Source organism: Egretta garzetta, unplaced genomic scaffold (genome assembly GCF_000687185.1).
Source record: "Egretta garzetta isolate BGI_Z169 unplaced genomic scaffold, ASM68718v1 scaffold59, whole genome shotgun sequence".
Classification (NCBI taxonomy): domain Eukaryota; kingdom Metazoa; phylum Chordata; class Aves; order Pelecaniformes; family Ardeidae; genus Egretta; species Egretta garzetta.
The window spans coordinates 3,690,489-3,716,940 of record NW_009267230.1 but is presented as its reverse complement, the minus strand read 5'-3'; the positions used below and the strand labels follow the sequence as shown (position 1 = coordinate 3,716,940).

Below are 26,452 nucleotides of genomic sequence, written 5' to 3'. Positions count from 1 at the left end.
GAAGAGCGTAGTGTAAGACTAGTATGTTCAGAATGTTCCCAATACTCACTGTTAGGAGTATGATTCTACTTTATATATTATATACCATATATTTATTTAAATTTAATGCTTATTGTGTTATTTCTATTTAATATTTATTGTTTTCTATTAAGGAGAAGTAGTTTCAACTGATGTAAAAAATGCCTAATTTAATTGAAATTTCCAACTGATTTCCACCCATGACACCCATGAAAATGCCAGGCCAGAACAAGGCTGAGAAACAAAGGATATGAAGGCAAAGAGATAAAAAACTAAGTGTCCTGTTTCTAAGCTTATTCCGATTTTCACTTCCATAAATACACTGACAGTTTCCTACAGAAGCATTTAGCTTCATTAGTTCTACAGGGATTCTTTCATATCTCAGCTTTTGAAGTATTTTCCAGTGAGCAATAAAGCCAAGGAGATCATTGTAGAATTAAGTATTTTTGAACATAAAGAAAAGAAATCTTGTCACGGGATGAATTATCTCTTGGCAGCAGCAAGATGAGGAGTAAATTTTTGCTAACTCAGAAATTACAGAGAAAGTACCATATCTTATGTAAATGTGAGATTCAATGGGCACATACAGAACTTTAATATATACAACTATAACCAACATACACAGGAATAGATTTTCATAATACATTCTTCATATTTCATACGGAAAATGCTTGCAGTGAGGGTAATAAATCAATTCAGAATGATGAAAGGGTGTCACCATTTAAATAATTTAACCATTTTTACAAATGCATCTTTATAAAGTAGAAGCTAAGATTGGATTACAAACCTTCGACAGGCCATCCTGACTGTTGTCTGATTTAAATTCTTGCCGAGATGGATCCTTTTTGGCAGGACAATTACCTAAAAATAGGTACATTATAAGGTTTAACAATTCTATTACTATAATATTTGTTACTATAGATAAATAATAAAAGTATATGCTGCATTATTGTTCTTCAAACAAATCAATATAGAGGTTATATACAATTGTTTGAATCATAGGATCATTGATTAATTCAGGTTGGAAGCAACTTCTGGAGTTCAAGTTCAAACTTCTGCCCAAAGTGGCATCAGTTAAAAGGTCAGACCAGGTTGCTCAGTTGTTTATCCAGTGTGATCTTGAAAACCTCCAAGGATGGAGACTACACGACCTCTCTAGGCAATTTGTTTCAGTGCTTAATAGTTCTCATGGGGAAAAGTTCTTGTCTTATGTCTAGTCCGAAGGGCAACAAGAAGGGCTTTTACAGGTATCTCCACAGCAAAAGCAAGGCTAGGGAGTATGTGGTCCTACTCAAGTGGACTCTTCAGCCTGGAGAAGAGAAGGCCTGAGGGAGTCTTATCAATGTGTAGAAGGTGGGGAGGAAAGTAAAGAAAACAGACACTTAGTGGTGCTAAGTAAAACGACAAAAGGCAAGAGACACAAACTGAAACACAGGAAATTCTATTTAATCATAAAAATATTAACTGCAAGGGTTTCAGAATATTGGAACATGTTGCTCAGTGAGGTTGAGGAATCTCCATCCTTGGAGAAGTTCAGCATTCAACGGAACGTAGTCCTGAACAGCCTGCAGTATTGACCCTGCTTTAAGAAGGACTGGACTAGATCTCCAGAGTTCCCTTCCAACCTCAATCATTTTGTGATTCTGAGCTTAGGTGGCTGAGCCCAGTGTCAGTTCCTTTGTTGATAAGATCCGTTATAAAGAAAGGTAAAGTGAGGGGAAGTGAGGGCTTGCCCTTCTTTCTTTTCGAAGCTGCTTTTAAGCTGCCTGTGGTCCATTACAGCTGTCTGCACCCATATCCTCTCTCCTTGATTCTGACCCTGATCCACACCTGCTGACTTGAGTTCCCGGCTTGTCCTCAGACTTGCTTCTTTGGCAGAATTGCTGGGTTATCACCAGACTGAGACTCACGCTGATCAATGTCTCTGGACCTGATAGTGACCCTGACTTCAGTTGATATCCGCACTCTTTGTTGCTGAACATTGGCACTTCCTGATTTGCTATTGCCCACGTCACCTAGCTCTCCTTCCTTCACGGAGCATCCTACACTTGCTGCTCCCTGACACTAGGAATGTGTGGGAACAGGAAATTTATAATGGAAAGTACTGTGAAAACTCAGCTGTCACGGATACTATCTCAAATGTATAAGAGAAAGGGGAATTGCCATTTAAATTTAATAGGATAAGAATTAAATTTCATACATACATACATATATAAATAAATAAAATATATACACACCTTTGGTTTCATTGGTAGGTGTTTCTGGTTGGAGTTTCTTTAGAACTTTCAGTGGTGATTTTGATAAGTTCTTCCAGACCTTTTATCAGTTATGAAAGGAAATGGATTAGAAAGGAAACTACCTATCACAGGAAGAACAAGCCTGCCAATTCAAGCTCACTTTTGAAGTCTTGTAAGTAAAAAATTAGAATTAAGTTTGAAATTGAGTTAAAAAATTGAAACAATATACTTTCTTCCTTATATATTTCATTCTCATCTCCTTGTGGGAGCCAAAACCAAAATTAACAAAAATGCTTACCTTATTTTGTTTCCCAGAACTCTCTGTTTCTTGTGGAATCACACTGTGTTCACTTTTCATTTCATTTTCAAGAAAAGCTTGGATAGCCTCCTGAACCAGAGTATCAACAGATAGTACCTGAATATTGCAAGCTAATACACAAAAAAATTAGATAACTTTACAGTCTCAGCTGAGCACGCATACAGAGAGACTATTACTGACAGTTAAATTAATTACTTCATTTGGGCTTGTGAATGTAAGCTGTTTCTGCTGTCTCTCTGTAACCACTGCACAGTGTGCATCCACAATCATATAGCTATCTTGCTAGTCTCTTCTATTACAAACATCCCCAAAGAATTCTCAATGCAGAAGTAATACTATATTAACACAATATTCAAGTTCAGGTGTTCTTCATCTTATTTTGGAAGATAATGAATGAATGGCTTGCAACCAACCCCTCCAAAACACAGATGCATCTGAGGTTCGAGGATTAGTAAAGCAAGGATTTGCCTAAATGCTTTTCATTGTAATAATGAGATTTTAACACAAATAAACATTTTAAAGAATTTCAGGAAAAAAAAAAACTCTACCTTTTTCAATAAACTTTACACAGGTAGTTTTTCCACTAAAAGGTTTTCCCAAAATACATCCCTTGATAGGAAATGGAGGAAATACAGGTGGTGAAGATTTAGGTTTTGGAGGATAGAAAATCTCCATCAGTCTACGAAGCACATGACCCAGTATGTTATTATTAAGAGGAGGTTTGTTTTCACTATTCTCTTCAGTTGGACACCATTCCCCTGTCATACTCTGTATAAATGACAAATTACCAAATAATTTGTCAATATGCCTTGTCCTTCATCTTTTTAGATATATGTATTTATACACAAACACAATATATACAATAACCAAATCTGTATAGTACTAAATAATAAAACATTTTTTAGACTAGACCGTTGTTATAAGCTATAATTACGTCATAATCATTAAGCATTTACTGATACTCACTAATACCTAGTTGAGGGAGACAAGTACTTCTACAACCATCTTCATAGATTCCTAGAATAATTTTTTTTTTGATTCCATAAACATGAAAAGTCATTTCACCAATACCACAGAACGAATCAGTAGCAGATTTTTGGAATACAAGCCCAGTATCCTGATATTCAGCATTCTAAAAATTGGGCAACATTATTGCCCAATCACACAAATATATTAAAAAAAATTTACGGACAAAGATTTCAGATACAGATATCTGCCTAAAACACATTCAATAGAAAGAAAACAAACTACCAAACAAACAAAAACCAACAGCCCAAAACAAATCCAAACCAAACAGACCACCATATCATTCAAACAATTTTAAGGGAAGGAAATACTCAGTAGAAACTTCCATTTTATCTACCCTGAGACCAATACAAATTTATCAGTGGTATGAGTTACCAGCATACAGCTTAATAAGGTTTTGCTAGTAAAGATACACTTACTGACAATCACATTAGATGGAAGATGACAATGGAAAGATGTAGTCAAAAGAATTGAACACAGAATTGTGGTTTTGCCACTCTAATATATACTCTACCAGTACTGGAAGGTCCTGATGTGCAGCTTATGCTATGAGAAGCTAAAGGAGAACATTTTAGTATGCAGAATAATACTAGACCTGTATTAATTATTATTTGGTTGCAGGCTAACAAACAGCTGTTTGGAAGATATGTGGACTAGTAATATTCCTAATTAGATTCTAGTTTGCCACCTCATTCAGGGTGCACAATAAAGGGTTGAGAGGCAAAGTCAAATGTTTCAGCAAGAGAAATTCCAACTAGGAAAAAAAATGAAGAAAAAGAACTGTTCACAGTGAAAGTGGTTAAGCACAGGGACACGTTGCACAGAGTCTGTGGGATATGTTTCCTTGGAAATACTTGAAAGTTGCCCAGAACAGGTGCTGAGCAACCTTATCTGACTCAGAAGCTGGCCCTGCAAAGAGGTTGAACTAAATGACCTCCACATCCCTTTCAACCTAAACAGTTGTATCATTCTATAAATTAAATATTTAATCACCATCAACAGAAGCAACCAGTTTTAAAGTTCTATCAAAAATTATGTTTTGAATTCATGTTTCTGATAGAATATGCAATCTTTTCCTGAGCTTATTATCATGAATGATATATTGCCACAGCATACTAACAGAACTTGATCAGTGTTGACTTTGAACATGTGCACTAGATAGAATAACACGATGTAACTGATTATCACTCTAAATGAAAATATCCCCTATTTTTAATAAGCAAAAACAAAACAAAACAATCTTTTTGAGTTGCACAATATCCCCTCTCTAATATATCTCAGGAAACACACTCCTTAATATGCAATTGAAAAGACATACTTAAAAAAAACCCAAATCTTTGCCTTATCTGAACCATTCTTCCTTAAACATGTAAGTAGAGATGGATCAGTTGTTTTAAATTCTACCAGACTTGTAGAAAAAATGAATTCCAAATGGAATGGGCTCCCCTTTCAAAGTACTCACCTTTCAGATTTTTTGCCCTTTTAACCACAAGATTGCTAGACTGTACCTGTCTTGAGCTAAAGTAGCTTACCTGTCAGAAACAAGTTTTTAGGTATCCAGGTGAGAGTTATATAACTCCTCGTGAACACTCTCAATTGAAACAGGAAATTGTTTTATATTTTGAGCAATGCCAACTGTAATGCTTAGTTTGAGTGATTCCATTAATTTATTAACTGATTAGCCACAACTAATGATGTGGTATTTTCTAAATATTTTCAAGCTCAATCTAATGTAGAATGTGCAACGGACTGATAGCACTGTATTTTGTTCTCATGTTTTATCAAATACATTTGACACTCAGTCAGTATTCCTAATGTAAACTTAGTATTTTTGACAGATGCCAAATTGCCTGTGTTGGGCTTTATTATTATTATTATTATTATTATTATTATTATTATTATTATTATTATTACCACCATTACTGTTATTTAAAAAAATTGTGCAATACATTTCAACAGGGAAACATTCATCCTTCATCCTTCACTTGTGTGAAATTACAACAATGTTTTCTAAAGTTGAAGAAAAGTTTTAAGGCACCCTGAAAAACAGTTACATATATTCTAACAGAAGGTTAACAAAAATGTCAGGCATTTTTAATAATTTTTACAAACAATTTCATCTTAAAATAAATGGATCACTCGAACCAATAAATCTTGTTAGAAAGCTTTCACTCAAAATTGCTGCAATTAAGACTACAGGGTTTTGTAACAGATGCAGTATTTCATTTTGCTTGCTTTTGCTGGATACTTTCTGTTGCATTTTCAAACGTGGTAGCTTTAGACACAATTTCAAATTCCAATAAGCTAAAAATTAATTGTATTGCAATTAACATGTTGGTCCTACAAACTCAAGATAGAAATATAATCAATGTTATAGAGAAGAATGAAATTATAACAGTTTTAAAATTGTACCAGTTCTCCAGTGCTATTAACATAAAATATATCTATTTCGTATAGAACCTCAGGCAATGAAAAGAAAATGCATGTCAAAATCTGATATCAGAAACTAGTAAAAATAAAAAATGAAACATCACAACAAATTGTTTATGATTATGACAAATCAAGGTGTATTATCTTCCATTATGTCTTATCAATTTGATGTACCTTGTATTCATTATAATCTTTTTCATCTAACAGATTCATCTTACTCAGTTCTACAAGTTGTTCTGGACTTGGTTCATTTGGCAAAGGTTGAATTGAGGCTTGTTCATACATTGGTTTTCCATTAAAAAAAAATTCCTTCCAGTCAAGCATCAGTTTTAATGGAATTCTGCTGCTGAAGTAAAAAAAAAAAAATTGAGTTCCAAAACAAAAATTAGGGAGTTGTTAAATATTTGAGAATGGTGGACCCAAATTTACAAAAGTCACAATCATGAAACAAGCATATGCTAAACTAGATACAGTTTATAATGCTTTCTATAATTATTACAGCTTTTCATAAGTGCTTGGTTACTTATATGACAGCCATAGGCACTTGTAGGCTTCAGTATTCACAAGTGTGTCATCACATGGTATCTGGCTGGCAGAGCTGTGTAGTAACAGTTTTGCTATAGCTGTTTTTCTCTGCTCCAAAATATTCTTCCCTTTTGTGGGGTAAAGCCTCCTCTCACCAAAAATCTACAGAACGTATTTCCTGGAATCTAAAATTAATTTAGAATTATATGAGTAATTAAATGCTTTTTTTTTCTTTTGGAAAGGAGAAATATTTATGTGAAACAACAAGACAAGCTGCATATAGTAGCAAGCTAAATGTAAACAGGATGCTGACATATGTCACATTAGAATTCTATAGCTGCTAAATAAACAATATAAATAACAGCTTAAATTTAACAAATTGTCAAAATGAAAGTTTCTACCATGTTTTAAGATTACATCAATTTGGACTTTCTTTTTTTTAGTAATGATTGTAGATAGTTGAGCATTATAGCTTTAAATAAACTCCGCATGTGCTGTTCAAAAATAATTAAGTAACTATTGTATACATCCTGCACAATGAAGTGTGAGGAAGGACAGAGAAAGCATACCTATAGTGCAAGTAAATGCAGATACAATCTTGATGTGCATACTTTGGAAAGATATTTCACATACCTCTACATATTTTGCACCACTCAATACAAGCAATTGTGACACCAGCTTACACTGGAACCACGACTGTGTCAGACAAGGAAATCATCACTGAACTGTGTCTAGGCCAACTATTGTTATCACAGACTTACTGGGCCTAAATTTATATAGTTTCCATAAAATATAATCACATGTATTTCATATGGTTACAGCTTTATTATTTTAATATACAATTACACTAAAAGGCAATAGAGATTTTGGCATACTTTCTAATGCTGTAAGCCTTACCCCATAGATCTAAGCGCTGAACACTAGTGAAAGAACAATGCACCACTCTGTGGTTTTAGAAACACTACTAGAGCACAGGCACTTGGAAGCTACTGCTGTTTTAGGACCTTCTCAGAAACCCTGTGCAATTAGGGCACATCAGAAGAGGAAATCCCAGCATGTAGGACTCGGAAGATTTTGGACTGAGTGGCTACTCTTAGGACAGTCCAGGCAAGTTGATATATCTTAGGAAATTCATTCTGTTTATTCTACACTGAGGAAGTGTTCAGCTAGTGGAGCAATCTAGAATGAGGTGAGCAAGACTCAGTTTTTAACTTTTAAAATAAGGATTTTTTTCATTAAAAAAAGGAAATCAGTAGTTCCACAAGCTGTAGAACTAGTGGATCTTGGCCTCCTAAGGATTCAGGTTAGTTGAATTTTCAAGAAATAATGCCAAGGCTTTAGCATTAGTTCACCCTGTTTTACATATCAGTGAATCCTCACAAGAAAGTAATATCATCATTTTCCCACACAAACTAATTGGAGATGTCATGTGAGATATCTGAGAATCTACATAAGATGTTATGGTGCTTAAACCAGTCTGAATAATGAAGCCCAACAGCTACCTAACAGCTGTTATTTTTGCCTAACAGCTACCATACTCACTTGTTTGTCAGTAGACGGTATTCTGCTACTTTCGTTGACAAATCAATGATTTGGTTGATGACTTCCCAACACATAGAATAATGTTTTTTATAATGTGCCTGAGCTCTTTCAATGGCCATTTTCTCATGACATTCTCTCTCTCTGATAATTTGTTCTTCGTTATCAATTTTTTCTTGTTTTGCAAGAGCCTAGAATTTTTTTTGAAGAGTAAATTTGAGATTGCAAATAAAATGAAAGTGCAGAAGTGCACAGTCCTAGAAACAAAAATGAACTTGCTCATTTAAGTCAAGAACAGCTAGATTGTTACCAGAGTTGCATAGGCAGCAAGCAGATTAACACATAGACAAATCTAAAAATTTTTATTCATTCTATAAATTCCATTTTGTTTGTTCTCTACTGCTAAAATATAACAAAATAAAGGAGAAATATATTACTTCTTTCATGACAAACAGACTACGAACATATTCTGTGCTTAGGGGGCAGAGAAACATGAAATGATGCTGTCAACTCTTCCTAAGGAACAACTATGCAGATGCATTGGTAAAAGCTTAGTTCCACTGAAACACACAATGAAATACTCATTTATGATACATGACAAGTAATTTAACTTTTAAGATTCTAATCTGAAAATAATTTGGCATTATTGATGCTGTTCAATCTTTGAGAAATATTTCTGGTCGTGGTAGAAAATCATCAGTAGTTCCTGTGATGGTGTGCTCCTTTTGGCTGAAAGCGTAACTTAAGAGATATTGTAATCAATAGCTGCTGATTACATAGGACTCCAGCTGTATTTGAGGATTTGGAGCTGCTAATCATTTTTGGCAGGAGCAAAATAAGATTTCTACCATCACATTATGGCCTACTGTGAGCATAGCAGTTGGCAGTTTGCCACAAGGTTATGAGTCCTTTTAATTTATTAATCAACTACAAGCTCCAAGGTAGAAATTAGCACTCATGAGTGAAACGCCTCCAACATTTGTCAAGAACGGATGTTAACAGATTACATCTAAAGGAAATGAAAAACATGATTCTTGAAACATCTTATGTTATTGTCTTTTGCCATTTTGCCTCTGCAAGACTGTGTCTTTTAAACTCAGCATACAGAGATGTTTTCCTACAAAGTTAAAATTAGTTTAGAAGAAAAGATTAAACTAGACCTTAAGCTGCTCAGCTTTATCCCTTATTAACTTAGCTGTAACTTTGAACCTAGATAAAAGAATATATTGATCATTAAATCACCCTGTTCCTAGAAAAGGCCTAAATTCTAACACTTGACAATACAAATTCCATTTTATAACAGGAAGGTACTGTAACAATCCTGCAGCAATTCAGGGAGCAAATAATCTTTTACCGCTTCTCTATCAAGAGCTTCCTGGAACTCTTTCAGTCGTCTTTCTTCATATTGTTTTTCCCTGAAAATTCTGTTTTGCCTTAACACCTCTTTTTCATGTCGAACATGCATGAGTTGAACAGCAATCCTCCGCTCCTGCTGGGATTGTCTCATTAGTCTGTAAATAAGTTGCTCCTCCCGGTAAGCCTCCTAAAAGACGAAAAATAATAGGATTACGCACAGCTTATAAACTATTTTATAGACAACTCATCAATGTCTCATATGAGAAATATGAATGGAGTCATATAATGGCATTTACCTGTTCATTTGATACATAAATCCAGAAAAACATGCATATCTATTCGTGAGTGCATACTATGTAAGAAATGTAGAACTATAGAAGTGAATTCTAAATATGCCTTAATGGAGATACTCAGTAAAAATATATTTGTTCAGATTAACTCAATTTTAACTGGGGTATTTCCTGTGTACAAAGAAGCTGTGGCATATTTCAAATAATTGCTTCTGTACATGAAGATATACCCTTTCCTCAAATCACTAACTTATCCCTGCTCTTCACCAGTCCCCATTCTCAGTCATACTCTTCTGGATACTTGATTAGTCTATTATTCTAGAGGCTTGAACTTTTTCTTTCTTTCTTGGGATTTGGGTACTTATCTCTTCCATTCAGGAGACTGGGAATATGAGGAAGCATTCAGAACAGAGGAAAATACAAGACTTCTGGGTAACAGTTTTAATGTTCTCACAGGCACATGAATAGAATACCCTACTTGGTACTATAAGAAAATAATTCTGAACCATTGCTTGAAGCATGGTCGGTGTGCAGAGACACTGTGAACGCTGTGGACTGTTACTCTTCAAAGCACTTGTCAAAACACAATACTTTCTTCTCACTCCTATACTTCTCTAGGCTGTTCTTGGTATCTAAACTAATGCTTCACCTAACATAAAATTTTGCCTCTCTACTTTCACAGTCCAAAACTACTTCTGAGTTCTAAGCAAATGCATCAGCTTGCATTTTAAGCCCCATTGCCAAATATCACTTGTACAGCAGAATTTTAGAGGAAATTTCTGATTCCCCAGACATTTGTTTCAGATGCAGCAAAACTGATATGAAATGTAATCAAATTTAGGACCTAAATTGGGAACTGATCTGACAATTTCAAATTCATTTTCCTAAGAACAGAGGAACAGGTAAAGCCAGTTAGTAGTAGTATGAAAAACAAACCAAAGTATGCCTTCTATTTTCTTTTAATCTGGTTTCTTTTCCATTATCTGTCTGTGACAGAGAGGACAGAACACATTACATAAATTCAGCTATAAATGAAAAATTAGACTTTATTACATATTGTCATACTATTTATGAAAGGAGTCTACAAAGTGGTCTAGGTCTATGCTACACAATGCAATCAGGACATCTGTAATAGATTTCTAACACAAAGCTGCAAAATATGGCTATTTTAATGGCAATAGTATGAACAACGCTTTCCAATTAATTTAGATAGTTAATGTTGACGTTAAAGAGAAGCAAATATTTTTCAAACAAAACTCCATTTTTTTAAGTTCCTTTCCTTTTACAATTGCTGGGAATAAAGTACATTCCAATTAAATACTGGTGACTAGAAAATACTAATGTTACATAAAAATCCCTCATTTTGCTTATTTTAGCTATCATGTGACCTTTGCCCTCCCCTTTCCCAACACTGAATCTCATGACACTGCATGATAGCTCTAATGGCACAGATGCAGTCTTCTCAGGCTTTAATCCCAGAGTGCTTCACCTACATGCAGTATTGTCTCCCTACAAAGCTTATCACAAAATGAGGATCTAATTATGAATGTGTTTTGTTTTGTACTCTATTTGCAGTGTAGGTATTTTTCTATGTATACAATTATAATCATGCATATAACTGAAATGGAAAACAATGTAATAGTAATGACTTTACATACACTTTGTATTTTCATGTTCATGCTGTGTCATTTGATATAGTTCAGGTGATACAATTTTCCAACAGCAGTGCCTACTGAAGAGTTAATCTGTCCATTTGTCTCCTACATTCATGAATTCAAGGCAAAAAATGGAGACATGATGCCCTTTGCTGCCTCAGTTATATCTGCTGCTTCTTTGGACTTAGTATTTCATTAAGATTTCAAAGAGTAGATGATGCACAGACTTTGCTTCCTATTACAAGTAAATATTCTTTATTGTTTTCTTTAGTTGCAACTGCTTATCCTCAGCCATGGATTAGTACAGCAGTAAGCATTCCAGTAGAGGAATATGGATCTTTAAATTCTAATTCACAAGGGATTGAAGGAGCCACCCCAAGAGAGTGGTCATCTGTCACACTCAGACCATCAACTGTATGGTGCAAATAGTTGGCCCAGTGAGAAATCCAAGCACCTCATCTAAATGAATGCGCTCTTTATAAAGGAAATGAGAAGAAGCTCCTTTAGAACACTTCAGAGCAGCCAAGAGACCTCTTCTTTGTTAACTGAAGGGTGGAGAACTTGATATTTTAAGGGATCAAATATTTTGACATGCTGAGTAGACCTAAAAAGAGCCTGCAGGAAATTTTTGAGGAACAAGAATATATGAAAAGGCAATTAACTCAGAGCTACAAAATGGATAAATTAGGATTCAGAACACCAAACAATTTCAAAAAGGGTGCTTATTGGATAGGGGAGCAAAGCATTGGTAGCTATCTTTCATACAAATAGGAATGGACAAAGTACTAAAACCTAAGGTTGAAAAGTTTTGAAACTTCTGGGCACATTAGGAGACAAAATAAAATGGTAGTACAATTTTTTGGCGTAACACTTGACATCAACTTCTTCACAGGGGACTGTGAAGTGTCTGAAGAAATCATAAATATCATAAATGGGCCATCTTAGTAATAATTTGAAAAATTACTACTGAGAAAACATAATACAAGCATTTTTCACTTTACCTACTTGAGACAACAGTGGCATCCAGTGGTCAAACATTAATGTGTTTATGTTCCATGTTGTTCTTACATAATTACTATATCACATTTTTCTATTTTTCTATTTCCTTGTTTAATTTACATACAAATAAAATAATTCTGTCTTGTTGTGTAGTCATAAAATTTATGACCAAAACTTATAACTTAGCATACATAAATCTGTTTGGTTGACAAGCAATAATCTAGTAACAATTCATTTCCCCTCCAATTTTCTTCTTTTCAATTTGTTGCTGATGCTAACTTCTTCCTGGTAACTTTGTAAATTTAGAGAGATAAAATCTGAACAGAGCATTTAAAAATAATGAGTACTTAGAACAAATACTTTGTTGAAATGGTGGAGATCAAAGATTCAGTTGGGATGAAGCCATGTTACTGTCACTTTCAAATCCTGCCTATGAAAATCTGACTGGCATCACCCTGTGCTCCACATAGAGAAGTGTCATGTAATTGTAAAATATTTTTTCTTCCAGGCTCCAACTTGTAGGGTGCCAAAACTCAAAAATTTGAACTAGATGCTTTTAGTAGAGGTTTATACATATGGACCTGAAACACACTAAAGCACTCTGAAGGGATGGAATTAATTTGACTCTAAATGATCCCATGCCCTGTGTTCAAGTTTTAAGCAGTGTAAGTAAAAATCTGGCCCTAATGTCTACAAGAAAGCTACAATTTCAGTCTGCAAATCCTTTCTTGTTTGATGTCTAATGCAGGGAGAAAGTAATTTTCAACTACTTTGTAATTATTTTTTAAAGAAAGTTTCTCAGTTTGCGTCACATCATACAAGTTAAGCAACATCTAATTTCTGAAAACTCACAGAGTTACAACCAGACACCTCTTCCTCTGCTAATTTAGAACCAAATTACCGCTAAATAGATTCTCTGATCTGGTCAGACTACTGTTCCAGTCAACTGCTCACTTGGCTTTCCTTCTAATTCCTGCAGTCTGTGACTTCTATTGTTCCTATATCAACACTGGTTTTTCTTCCTGGGAAGTTAGGAACACTATTGTTACTCTTGCCTTGCTTTGGAGCCTCACTGGAGCCAGTCTGATTGGCAGCACATTGCAACTACTCCTCCATCTCAAAATGACAAGGCTTGTACTACAACTGCAGGTGGACCAGCTGTCTGACCACCTTGACAGCACTGTCTGGCTTTGCTGGCTTAGAGCTGCCCCAGTGACTGCTGCTGGCCCCATGGCCATCAGCTGATAGCCATGGCTATCAGAACCACTAGTCCAGGCTGCTGGGTTTGTGCTAGGGTTGCCACAGCTGACAGCAGGTAAAGAACAAGTTTTGGGACTACAGTGATTTCAGACAAATGGGTTGCAAAACTTCTTCATGGCCTATGCACATCAACAAGAACATGATATAGAATCTCTTTGAATGAGAGCCCAAAGACAAGGTACATGAATAGATGGACTCTTGGTCTAAGCCACTACAGGTGTTTTTCATAGAATATAGAATATCATACTTTTCCTTTTCAGAGATGCCACACATCTGAAGTGCTATTATTCTGCAGCAGCAGTGGAGACAGACTTGGCTATACTGGGTTCAACATATATGATCTAAGTTAAGGACTTAAAGTGCAATACTAAGACAAAAGATAACTAGAAATCACAGAAACCCAGTAAGTTGCAAGGTTCTGTTTTGATACAATCATTATGAAAGAGATGATCTGTGAAGTTAGTAATCTAAGAGCTGCATTTTGAATAAGGAGTGACTGGGGACGAATCTGAAAAGCCTTGTGCTTTACGGGACAGGATTCAAATGGAGTAACCTGCAACATCCATGTTTAAATGAAACACAGACATCCTGCAGAGACCCATCTTCTATTCCATAACATACCAAAAATCAAAGCTCTGATCTGCAAAATAAGTGTATTGCTTCTTCATATCACCCAGCACAACCATTTCAGAATTCATCCAGTCCAGATCAAAAACTTTACATGACATATTTGTAAATACAGGTTTTCAACCAAGGAATGCTATGATTATTGTTTTTTAATCAGTATCTTCTTCAGAACCAGTATGCATTTTGATAATTTAAAGTCCAATTTTGGCAGGGGGCAGGGAATGGAAAGCTGGTCTTCAACTGATTTTTAATAATCTTAGCTCTGCTGCCTTCATTTGATCCATTATGATTTATAAGGATGAAGTATGACATAAAGGTGGCGAGAAAGAATGGACAGCCTTCCATATTTTTCAAGGAAAGACAATGGTTGGCATAAAAGTTATTTTCAGAGATAAGACTATCTACCTCCCTTTATCCCCTCCAAATTTTATTCAACCCTCCAGAAACACTGTTCATAACCAAATTTTTAGAGTATTAATTGTGCATGAGTTATATACTTCAGCATACATTTTCTCACCTCTTCAGCTTCATGTGCTATTAACTGTTCCATTAGCATTTTTCGTCGTCTCTTTTCTCGTTGTTCTCTAGCAAATGTATCTTCCTCTAAACGTTTTTGAATTTTCCTTATATATTCATCATCTGAATAAATGTTTAACAGCTCATTTGCTTTCTGCAAAGTAGTTTCTAGGGTTGTTTCTTGCAAGTTCTGTGTTTGCAATGATTCTTGTATATCACTGATTGAAAAGATCAAAAGAAAAAGATCACTGACTTTACAGGAATTATGGTTCTTAGAGGTGTTTTCATACAGATCCCTGTATAGTTATGTGCAAACGCACAGCTGCACTTTTTGTGGGCCCTGTGGCTACTTCTTGATGCTCTTGTGCCCCACAATGACCACTAAGCCCAGAGGAGAGCTCCAGCACCAACCTGAGCCAATAGTCAATTAGTTCCTTTACTAATATAAAGCCAAATTCTGCAGAAATGGGGAACTAGGATGGCTCAGAGAATATTGAAGAAAGATGGGTTACTCTTCAATATATCCATTCACTCTGAATGTAGTTTTGCAGAGTTATTAAACACAGGTTGTTTACACACAGAAGTATCCACAGCAGTATGCATGAGTCTCAACTCTTCCGAGTATGGTATACATAGCACTACAGGTAACAGAATGACTATTACTTAAAATTACTCACAAATAAATCAACATACAGATATGTCTAAGGAGAAAGGTTGCTTCTCTCCTTTCTTTGAGATGTGTTACTGTGTATGTACATCCATAACCATTCTTGTCTCTCTGCGAGTCTAATTGACCTTACAGACTCAATGACTGAAGTGAACGGAGAAGAGATGCACTTTGTCATTTGTTGCAGTATATATGGGAAAAAAGAGAGAAGGAAGCTTGAGCCATCCCTACTACAACTAAAGGTACGGTAAAAACACTGTTAACGGTGCTGGAGCTGGAATATTTGCAGTGCTAGTGGGACAATCACTCAAAGGACAATCACAGTATAAAATAAACAAGCCATTACACTTTGCTCAAGTAGCTGTCTACATATATAACAAGCACCTGAGGTAAGGTCCTGTCTAATCTTAACAATCTAATATCCAAATATTACCGGTCAGTGACTTGGCTGTGTACTGTAGAGGCATTTCCTGCCATAGACTTCTCAAACTTTTTAATCTCCTTATATGTGTCCTGAAGAAATAACACAAAATGTAATGTTTCTTTTCACTTCACAAAGCATGATAAGGAAGGTTCAACAGGCTAAGGATTAGGGAATTATTTTTATGTCATGTTAGTACAACAGAAATGTTTACACTAAAAATATTTTAAGCATCAGCTAGATCAAGAAAAAAGGCAAGACTATTTCCTTCTTCTATCTTTCATTTCATTCCGCCCCGCCCTGCCCTTTTCCTAGCTATACCTATGTCCAGCAGACAGAAAATACTAAGATTTTGCAGCTGTTCACCCTGCAGGATACATAGGATTTTACATAGGACTCTAGCAGGACACCATTCAGGGATTCAAACCAGGATATTCTGGGGTATGATCTGCTTTAGATTCAGTAGCTGGAATTTATCCCTAATAGTTACTCAAGCAGCTATGTTCTCACGCTCTACATTTAAATGCATCTGTTATGGTCGTGCAGTTGTAAAAACTGGCAATATTTGCACTCCTGATGACAAAACAGTCCATGAACTGTAAGATTGCAATCCAAGTACACTTCAGCACTAGATAATACAGATTTTTTTTTTTTTATTGCTGCATTGCCATCATCTCTTGATTTGATCTAGGACTATTGCCAATTTCAGCTGTTACTAACATTTTTGATAGAGCAGACAGTTTTATAGTGTGTTACAGAAGAGTTCATACATTATGGTACAAAACTGTACCATGCACAAATGAGAAGGAAACATTAATGCTTTTATTTCACATATACTACTCGGTAGACTAGAAGCTAAAATACTGTCAGCAATTAAATTAGTACCTACCTATGGTATTTATTTAATAAGAACTTTCTCTTGCATCAACATAAATTTTTACTAAGTAACAAATGCAGAATCATAATTATATTAATATTTAGCCCAATTTTCACTGGTTGAGTCTACTATATCATTTCAACACTTATCAGAAGCTTTTGGATGGTGCAAGTACAGTATTTGTAAGTGTAAATGCTCCCCGAAGTCATATGTTTTGCAAGTTCATAGAATTAACATTAAAGGAATATAGATGATAGTTACCTCTGCTTCTCTTTTCTTCTTTAAGAATTTTTTGGCTTCAATAGCTTTTATGGTGTGGCTTGGTGGTGGCTTTGGAATCTGTATAATGGCTGCTTGAATCCTGGCCATTATTTCATTTTGTCTCCTTCTTCCTATGCGATGCTGAATATTCAACATCTTTTGTTCAGATAGAAAACACACCATATGGCCCTAATACTCTACCTTTATATCTACGAAGTAAATGTGATCAAGCCATAAGGAAAAGAGTCTTCAAGGAAGAAAGTAGAAGAGCTTGTCAGGCTCCAGGTTTGAGCAAATGACTTTTCTTTCTTTCTTTCCTTTTTTTAAGTGGATCATTAAAATGCCATGAAAGCAAAAAATTCTTTATCTTTTGCCCACAGTTAAACCTTAAGAATATTCTCACCATTTTTATATCAAGAATTAGATGTTGTAAAATGCATTTTAAAGTATCATTCTATATTCTGAATAATTTGACAGCTTAGCAATATGCTAGTATACATTTTTAATATTTGAGGATGAAGATATATTTTTAAGTACCATTATGAGAAAATGGTGCGTCTATATACGCTATGTCTGCATTAACAAATAGTGCGGTGCAATAGAAGCACATCTGTGAAGAAAAACGGTTTGTGCTCAGTGCCTAATAGGCATTTAAGGGCTTGTATCAAATTCTAGCTCTAGTATGGTACCTGTTTCAGGTCAGAATTCAGCACAGACACTGGGAATACCAGTTTCCTTGTACAGAAATTGAGTATACCATTAGGTAATATTGCCACTGAATGAGTCAAAGATGATCAAGAAGTTAACAAATATTTAAATTACACTGGTTAAAAGTGCACTGCAGATACATGTCTTTAAAGGTAGAATTGAGTGGAAAAGGTTTTTTACAAAGAATCAAAATAAATATGTAGTATAAAATAAGGTATTAATAAATTTTATTTTAAAATTTTATTTTGAATAGTTTGGATATTGCTTTTATTTTCTATTCTAGATACATGATGGGACTTTTTTTTTCATTCTTGTTCATGCAGTGGCAACAGAACAGCTAAATAACCATGGCAGGACTCTCTCGCTTTAATTAGCCATATAAAATGCATCTCAAATTAGCCAACTTCATTTTCACTGTGGTTCAACACCCCTTGGATAGCTGGCCAGTTCCTCTATATAAACTACAGGCTGTACTTTGGATGACTGTTCCCATATTTTAAGAAATTAGTTCCTCTTTTTTACTTTATCAGAACAGCTACACAGAACTACGGGACATTCTGGGGCCATACCCACTATAGGTCCCCTTCCCTGTGTCTTTTTCCTGCTTCATCTTTTTCTGTCACAAACCTGTTTTACAAGGACACCTTAAACACACACAGTTGTGAAATTTACACTTTGTCTTCAAATCTAGAAATCTTTTCCATGCATGACAATATGCAAATACTCTCATTTTAACATTAAGTTATTTTAAAATATTAATATTTGTAAGGGTCTTATAACAGTATAATGGCTTTATACCTACATATTAATGATCACCATGCACACTCCTTTTTATTGTTTTTGTATGAGCATGGCATATACGCTAGCTTCAACTAACTCATTATGTACATGACCTTAAGAAAATACCTCTTCAGAAGTCTATAAAAAGTAAATAGTCACCTTTTCAATGTCTTGGGCTCTTTTTTCCTCTTGGAGCTTCTGAATTTTCTGTTGTTCTGCAATACGTATATGAGCTATTTTATCTTCTATTGCCTTAGATTTTATTTCAAAATGCTCTGAAATCTGCTGTAGTTGCAAATCAGCCTGACGTGGCGTTAAAGTTTTCAAACGCTAAAATTAAACATCAACCAATGAAGAGTAAAAACAGAAGAAACATATTTAAATATGATAATTTTGCAATAGTAATTTCAAACTGCATTTTCCTGTGTACACAGAACAACATCTAAGCATGGTTGAATGTTTTTCAGAAAACCAGGATTAACTCAATTGAAAAGAAATATGCAGATTTGAACTTGAACAATGCCAAACTTTGTCTAGTTTGGAGAGAAGGAGTCTGAGGGGCGACCTCATTGCTTCCTACAGGTTCCTGAAGAAGGGAAGTGGAGAGGGAGGTGCTGAGCTCTTCTCCCTGGGATCCAGGGACAGAACATGTGGGAATGGTTCAAAGCTGCACCAGGGGAGGTTTAGACTAGACATGAAGAAGCATTTCTTTACCAAGAGGGTGGTCAAGCCCTGGAACAGGCTTTCTGGAGAGGTGGTCGATGCCCTAAGCCCATCAGTGTTTAAGGGGCACTTGAACAGTGCCCTTAACAACCTGCATTAACTTTTGGTGAGCCCTGGAGTGGTCAGGCAGTTGGCCTAGATGATTGTTCCAACTGGAAATATTCTATTTGATTCTAGTCAAAGTGAAATATAGAAAATTCAACTTTAAACATGAGGAAAAAAAAAAAAAAAGAAACGTGATAAACAATTTGCCCAGGCTGTGAAGTCTCTGTCTTTGGAGATATTCAAAACCCAGCTGAACAAGGTCCCAAACAACCTGCTATAGTCAAATTTGCTTAGAGCAGGAGGGGTCGATTAAGTGACCTTCAGAGGCCCCTTCCAACCTCAACTAGTCTATGATTCAAATGCCTTTCTGAACCTATCTATTGACAGGAGCTACTCTCCGTTGTTTTATCTTCTTTAAGCTATCTCTGTATAGGTGAAGGGATCTTTTGACTGTTTGGTACTATCCTTGCACTTGTTGGTAAACTTTCTGCTTGTAGACTATTTTTCAGGAAGTGTGCCAGAAAAAAACATGAAATTGCACCCAGCTGAATTCAAGTCACAATATATAGCTTCTTAAAGATTGCTCATCCTGATAACAAATTATGGTCTACAGATGCTGAACTTTATTGTTGAAGACAAGAAGAACATCCTTAACAGAATCTACTACACTGATACTGACTTCCTCTTAGCTACTCTCTTTCTCCTTTGTTTTTTCCTCTTCATATTACTCAGCATATGGTTATTGCAGGCTGGAGGGTAGTATAAATATAAGGAGAGATGTGCAACAGAAGGAACAAAACCACTGTGGCACAAAGCTCAACACAGTTATAAATAGGTTTCCTGAAGGGGAAATTAGTCTAAGCTGATACCTAGACCACCATGCAGTCTGCAATCTGTACTGACCAAATGAGTAAAATGGCAGCTGCTGAACACCTACTAGCCTTCGTTGCTATGCGTACTGTAAGTCTGGAGAAAGTTTAAACACAGAGCAGGTAACACAGAATGAGCCAAAACAAAGAAACACAAAACAGATGATCAATATCCTCATGAGTCACAGATAAACCGTGTAATCTCACTGACTCTGTACAAGACATAGCAAATGACTGCTTATTTTCCATATAAGTATTGGTTTTGAATAGGAAATTTTTAAAAAGCGGGAATGGGAAGCATGTAACATGCTTGAGAGGTACAGGCAAATACGCTACCTTTTTTCCTATATATTTATACAAAATAGGCATAGTTACCTCTTGATACAAAACACTTTCAATAGAATTAAGCTTTGCAGTTGCTGCAGGTCTCATTGCTTCCATGGCTACTCCAGTGAGCTTTGCCTTTCTCTTTTTTTCTAAAGCAATATACAATTCATATAAAAGCTTTGTTGCAGCCCCATGCTGTCCTGTCATGATGTCTTGGGCCACATTCTCATTAAACTGTACGCCAAGGAGGTGAAGCGTGGGCTCCAGGCGAGAAAAATTGTTAAGTTTTGCATTTGCAACCCTACACAATTAAAAAAAAAAAAAAAAAACCAAAACCAAAAATCAGAACATAAACATTTTTTATTCCAATTTCCTGCAATAAGCATGCTATAACATTTATCTCATACCAAGATAGCGGAAAAAATCACAGCAGACTCCCTTAAAGTAATGTGATACACATTTCAGTTTAGGATTTTTACTACAGTACATGTGACTGCATTGGTTTACTAGGCACAACTTTTGGAAAAAATGGAGAACACATTGGTTTATATAAATCTTGATACATGTACACACAAAGTGCATCTGACAGCAAAATCTCACCCCCAACTGCAGCTAATTGTATACCATTCACAAAAAGTACAAAGAGGTAGAATGAAGTTTCTATATTAGCTGTATCAAACCACTTGAGCTCTAACCAGCCAAAATATAGGAAATTATTTTTAAAAAATCTATAAAATCTATTATCTCTCAGAACACTTTGTTATATTTCTTCTCCAATAAAAAGTAATGGACATGTGTTGGAGTGGTGTTGAAAACAAAGACTGTGGCCTCAATAAGCAATTTACATTCAAAACTGAAATAGAGGATTGTAGATTAATGTTTCTTTTTATATATAGATTCTTCTGTGGAAGCACTCAAGATCATTAGATAGACAGGCCAAAACCCAATAATAAATTGTCACTGTATCCCAATTAACACATAAAATTTCATCCAACAAATCCATAACTTCAACCTGAGTCAGAACATCATGCTTTCTTTACTGCTCTATTCCTTGAGTTCATGATAGCTTCTTCACATGAAGCAACAGGTTTTTGAGGTGAGCTGAGCTACAATATAATTCTACAAAAATGTTCAATTTTAACTTAAGACCTTCTGGTCATACAGTATTCACCTTATTCCTAGATGAAACAGTCCAGGAGCTCATTATTGTCCTACAACAGTCTATGCCTTATTTCTTACACAATTATATATAACTACAGCTTACAACTATTGAACATTTTTCTGCAATTGAGTCAAGATTAAGGTAAGCCCTATTGTCAGAAATCACCTCGCATTGAGAAGCTGTGGTGGGATCATCTCTTAACTTTTTGTTCTGTAATCAGATCAGATGGAATCTCTTCACATTGCCTCATAAAACAAAATTGTTGTATATCTTATTTCAAGATCATTGTAAGAGTTCAGGGAAAACTGCAATGTTTTATTTATCAAATATGGACAGCCAAACTGGAAAAAGTTTTCCAGTAGTATTCCTTTAAAAAAAGTAGTATCACTCAATTATTATTCCCTTGCTTATTTGTCCAAGAACTGTGAAACATATACACCTTGACTTGTTGCAATGACCCTACATTCTTTTCTTGTTTTAGGCTAGTTGCCTAGCCTAAAAAAGGAATCTACATTTCTCCCACCACCGCCCCAACGGGTATAATCTTGCCTTGGGCTGTACTAAAACGTATTGAAGTGATGCCAGCTTACAAAATGATCCATGAATAATATGCTTTTCCTTAATAGACACGCCAAATTTTAGAAGTATTACTTTATAGATAATAAGTAAGATTAGGCAAGTGCAGGATTCCAGGACCATACAATAAATATTACTCAGTAATAATTGATTTAATATGCAGAAGAAATATCTTGGAATTGAGAAATCATTGCCTCAATTCTCAATAGCTGTCAAAAGATCAATGACAGCAATTATTGGAAAAGAAAATAATGAAGAAAGGGGAAAATACCAAATTTTCCTTACAAAGTTGTGGAGTACCATGGTAAAGAACACCACATACAGTCCTCCTCTTTCTCTTATGAAAGATACTCTCAGACTCTAGTAATTGTCAGGGCCTTTCTCCAGACCTGCCCCAATACACCCATGTCTTTCTTGCACTGGGGAGTCCTAAACTGGACACAGAAATTGAGAACTCCAGATGTGGTCTCACCAGTGCCCTATCTTCTTCATGTGGCCCAAGATGCTGTTGGCCTTCTTTACTGCAAGGGCACATTGCTGGCTCATGGTCAACTTGTTTTCCTCCAGGGTCTTCAGGCTCTTCTTTGCAAAGCTGCTTTCAGGACAGTTGCCCCCCAGTTGGTACCGAAAGCATGGGCTTCTTCCTCACCAGATGCAGGACTTTGCATTTCCCTTTGCTGAACTTTGTGAGATTCCTGTCATCCCTTTTCTCAAGCTCATCAAGGTCCCTCTGAAGAGCAGCACAAACCATCTGGTGTATCAACCAGTCCTTCCAAGTTTTGTATCATCTGCAAACTTGCTGAGGGTGCACTCTGTCTCATCATGCAAGTCGTTAATGAAGATGTTAAACAGTATTGGTCTCAAAATCAGTGCTTGGGCTACACCAGTAATCACTGACCATCAGCTGTACGTCACGCTGCTGATCACAACTCCTTCAGCCTGGCACTCCAGTCAGTTTCCATGTCCACCTGTCTGTCCACTTACCTAGTCCCTACTTCCTCAGTTTGCCTATGAGAATGTTAAGGAAGACAATGTTAGAAGTCAATGTAAACAGCATATGCTGATCTTGTCTCAACCACTGAGCCCACCACATCACTACAGAAGGTTGTCAGGTTAGTTGGGCAGGATTTCCCCTTCATAAATCCATGCTGACAACTCCCAGTCGTCTTCCTGTCCCTAACACACTGAGAAACGGTTTCCATGCTTATTTGCTCCATCAGTTCCTCGGGACTGAGTTGAGGCTGAGTGGCTTGTACATTCCCACTTCCTCCTTCTTGCTTTCCTTGAAGACAGGAGTGGCAGTTGCCTTCTTCTAGTCCTAGGCATCTCACCCAGTCACCAGGTCCTTTCAAAGATTATTGACAGTGGCCTAGCAATGACATTGGCCAGGTCCCTCAGCACAGGTGTGTGTATGTCATCAGGTGCCAGGGACTTGTGTATTTCCAGTTTATTTAAATGTTCCTTAAGCTGATCCTCCTTCGCCAAGGGTAAATCTTTCTTGCTGCAGACTTTCCTGCTAGCCTCAGGGGCTCAGGATTTCTGAGTGTGGGTTTTACCAATAGAGTAGGCCAAGACAGAGAAGGCAGTAAGTACCTGAACCTTTTGCAAAACTGAGGAGTATTCAAGAGTCTGAGAGGGAGATTGATCAATGGAGCCATATTCTGCCAACTATGATGCATGCAGGCTGATTCAGCGTAGACACTACAGAGGCAGATCCTGGATCTGCTTTGTGCCAGGAGGAAGGCAGCATTACAAGGGATAAGGAGAGGTGGAAGCAGTGGTAAAAGAAACCCCTCCTTACCCTCTGAGATACCCTTACAGAACAGGCATGAGGCCCTGGGTATGGTGGATGAAGTGCATAATGAGATAGAGGAGGAACCGTGCAAGCAGTCTTGCCAAGGTCAGAGAGACCAATCCCCCACAACAAAACCTGCATTAAGACCAGCACCAAGAAGAAACAACAATGAGTTATGGTCATTGGTGATTCCCTCCTGTGCAGAACAGAAGCACATGTTTGCAGATGGGACCCTCTTTTCAGGCAAGTTTGCTGCCTTCCTGGGGCCCGAATTAGGGATGTCACCACAAAACTGAAGAGTCTAGAATGACCTTCAGGCTACTATCTGCTTCTGCTCTTTCACATGGGTACAAATGATGTCACAACAAAAAGTCTGAGGTCAGTCAAAAGAGATTTCAGAGTCCTGGGAAGAACACTAAAAAATTCGGGAGCACAAGTAATGTTTTCCTCAATGTAAGCAATGCAGGGGTTTTTTCACTGTGTCCTGTGCCACAGTCAGCAGTAGGCTCACATTTTCTCTAGCCTTCCCTTTTGCTGTGGAGATACCTCTAAAAGCCCTTCTGGTTGCTCTCCATGTTCCTCACCAGTTTTGACTCCTTTCCTAAAGCCGTCCCTGCATACTCAGACAGTGTCTCAGTGCTCTTCCTGGGTTGCCCAACCTTCCTTTTTATGTCTGAGTTTTGTCAGTAGCACCTTATTCTTCCATTTGTGAACCCTGCTGGCTTTGTTCAGTTTTATTCACATTGAGACGTATTATTCTTGGAGGAGATGATCCTAGAAGTCCTAGAAGCAGAGCCCAAAAACTGCTGTGCAGAACTGCTGTGTTTGTTGGCTTTCTTTGTTAGCTGTGCTCAAGCTGCTCTCCTACAAGTTTGTGGGACTTGGATAGGAAAGGGTATAAATAAATGAGAAGTGCAAAGAACATAAAAAAGAGGTTCAGGAGAAACATGAAGAGGATGTACAGCCTGGCACACTTGATATACGTGTGCACCAAGGTCTGCCAAAATGGAGCATAAGCAACGGAACCCCATGAACTGCATCACCAACATATCAGGGCTCACAGATCTGTACAAGATTTTTCAACTTCCTGTTTTTCTGTTCTTCTTCATTGTGGATATTACACCAGTTTACGTGTAAACTTTTAAATCCTTGTATGATCTTCCACCAGGGCTTCACTCAGAGCCTCACAATGCATCTCCACCATTTTCATTTTAGCGAAGATGTAATGGTCACCACCACACCACTTCTCTGGATTCCTGGCTCTACATAGCTCATGGGACCAGGGTCAGTATCTCCAATCTTAGAGACATCCTTGAACGGCTTGTTGAACTTTTGATGTAACCTGCTACTACCACAATTACAATCAAAATACATAATTTTCTTGAAGTAGTATGATCAATCTCTCTGGAAATACAAAGCTAATCCATGCATCAAATACAAGTAGCTTTTTGATTTACTGATAAAAGTATCAAATCTTGTTTGTTCTACATGTCTTTCCCGCTCTCCATCAGCAAATCCTAACTGAAAAATAAAAATTTTGTCTAATTTCTGTAAGAGAAATGTTATCCACATGTACTAACCTGCTCTGTGAAAACTGATTAAAGTCATCCTGAAGACCGTATTTGTGTAGAAGCTCTCCTAGGAGGTAGCCAGTAGAAAATTCTTCTGAAAATGATCCTGGAACTAAGTTTGGGGGTTTGTTGGTTTTTGGGGGTTTTTTTTAAAAAAAAAGATAATGAAAAGAATTCATACTTTAATCTTAATACAACTCCTTATACTTCTATAACAAAATTAACTCCAAACTTTATTAAATAATTCAGAGGAATTTTACGAGATTGATGTAGCAGTAACTAGTTTTCAAGTCACAAATCTGCTTTCAGTACAGTTATTTTGCAACGTAAGCTTTAGCATAACATAAGCAATGTAACACTCATTTTCAGCGTTAAAAAGTAAACCTTGTCATAATTGTCATGAAGATCATGGCAATACCTATAAATGATAATTACTGAATTTTCCATAAAAAATGCAAATGAAAAAAAAAAATGGATCTAATGTGCTTCTCTTCCACGGAAAGTCACTCCCTCTTTGCCAAACAAATGCTTCTCCAAAGCCAACACAACACCCGCCATTCAAAACAAACCACTGCTTCGCAAGCGTATTAAAATATTTTTAGCCTCTGGAGTCCTTATTAGCAGATGAAGCTGGAGCTCCTCATACCTCCCGAGAGCGCTCGCGCCTTGAGGAAAACTAACTTCACCTCGCAAATCACTGTCTTGCAACATGAAGATCAAGAATGCACCTGAGGGGGTACCGGGCCGCGGGAAGGCGGTTGGGTCCGTCGGTCGGTCAGCGGGAGCTGGCCCCGGGGAAGCTCCTAACCCCCCCGGCGGGAGGAAGGCTTGACCCTGCCCCCTGCCCCCCCGCCCCCCTCCCAAGGCGGCGGG

At 36.7% G+C, this 26,452-nt stretch overlaps 1 protein-coding gene across 1 annotated transcript in view; it reads right to left on the bottom strand.

Moving 5' to 3' along the window:
- The window catches only part of SPEF2 (sperm flagellar 2), a 138,449-nt gene that overhangs the window by 36,712 nt on the left and 75,285 nt on the right, over positions 1 to 26,452 (bottom strand). The window contains 13 exon segments of the mRNA XM_035902750.1: positions 806 to 879; positions 2,256 to 2,334; positions 2,554 to 2,684; positions 3,123 to 3,342; positions 6,205 to 6,373; positions 8,098 to 8,285; positions 9,449 to 9,637; positions 14,799 to 15,015; positions 15,898 to 15,977; positions 17,024 to 17,164; positions 18,671 to 18,841; positions 20,524 to 20,776; positions 25,589 to 25,691. Of these exon segments, the coding sequence (XP_035758643.1) occupies positions 806 to 879; positions 2,256 to 2,334; positions 2,554 to 2,684; positions 3,123 to 3,342; positions 6,205 to 6,373; positions 8,098 to 8,285; positions 9,449 to 9,637; positions 14,799 to 15,015; positions 15,898 to 15,977; positions 17,024 to 17,164; positions 18,671 to 18,841; positions 20,524 to 20,776; positions 25,589 to 25,691 (2,015 nt within the window).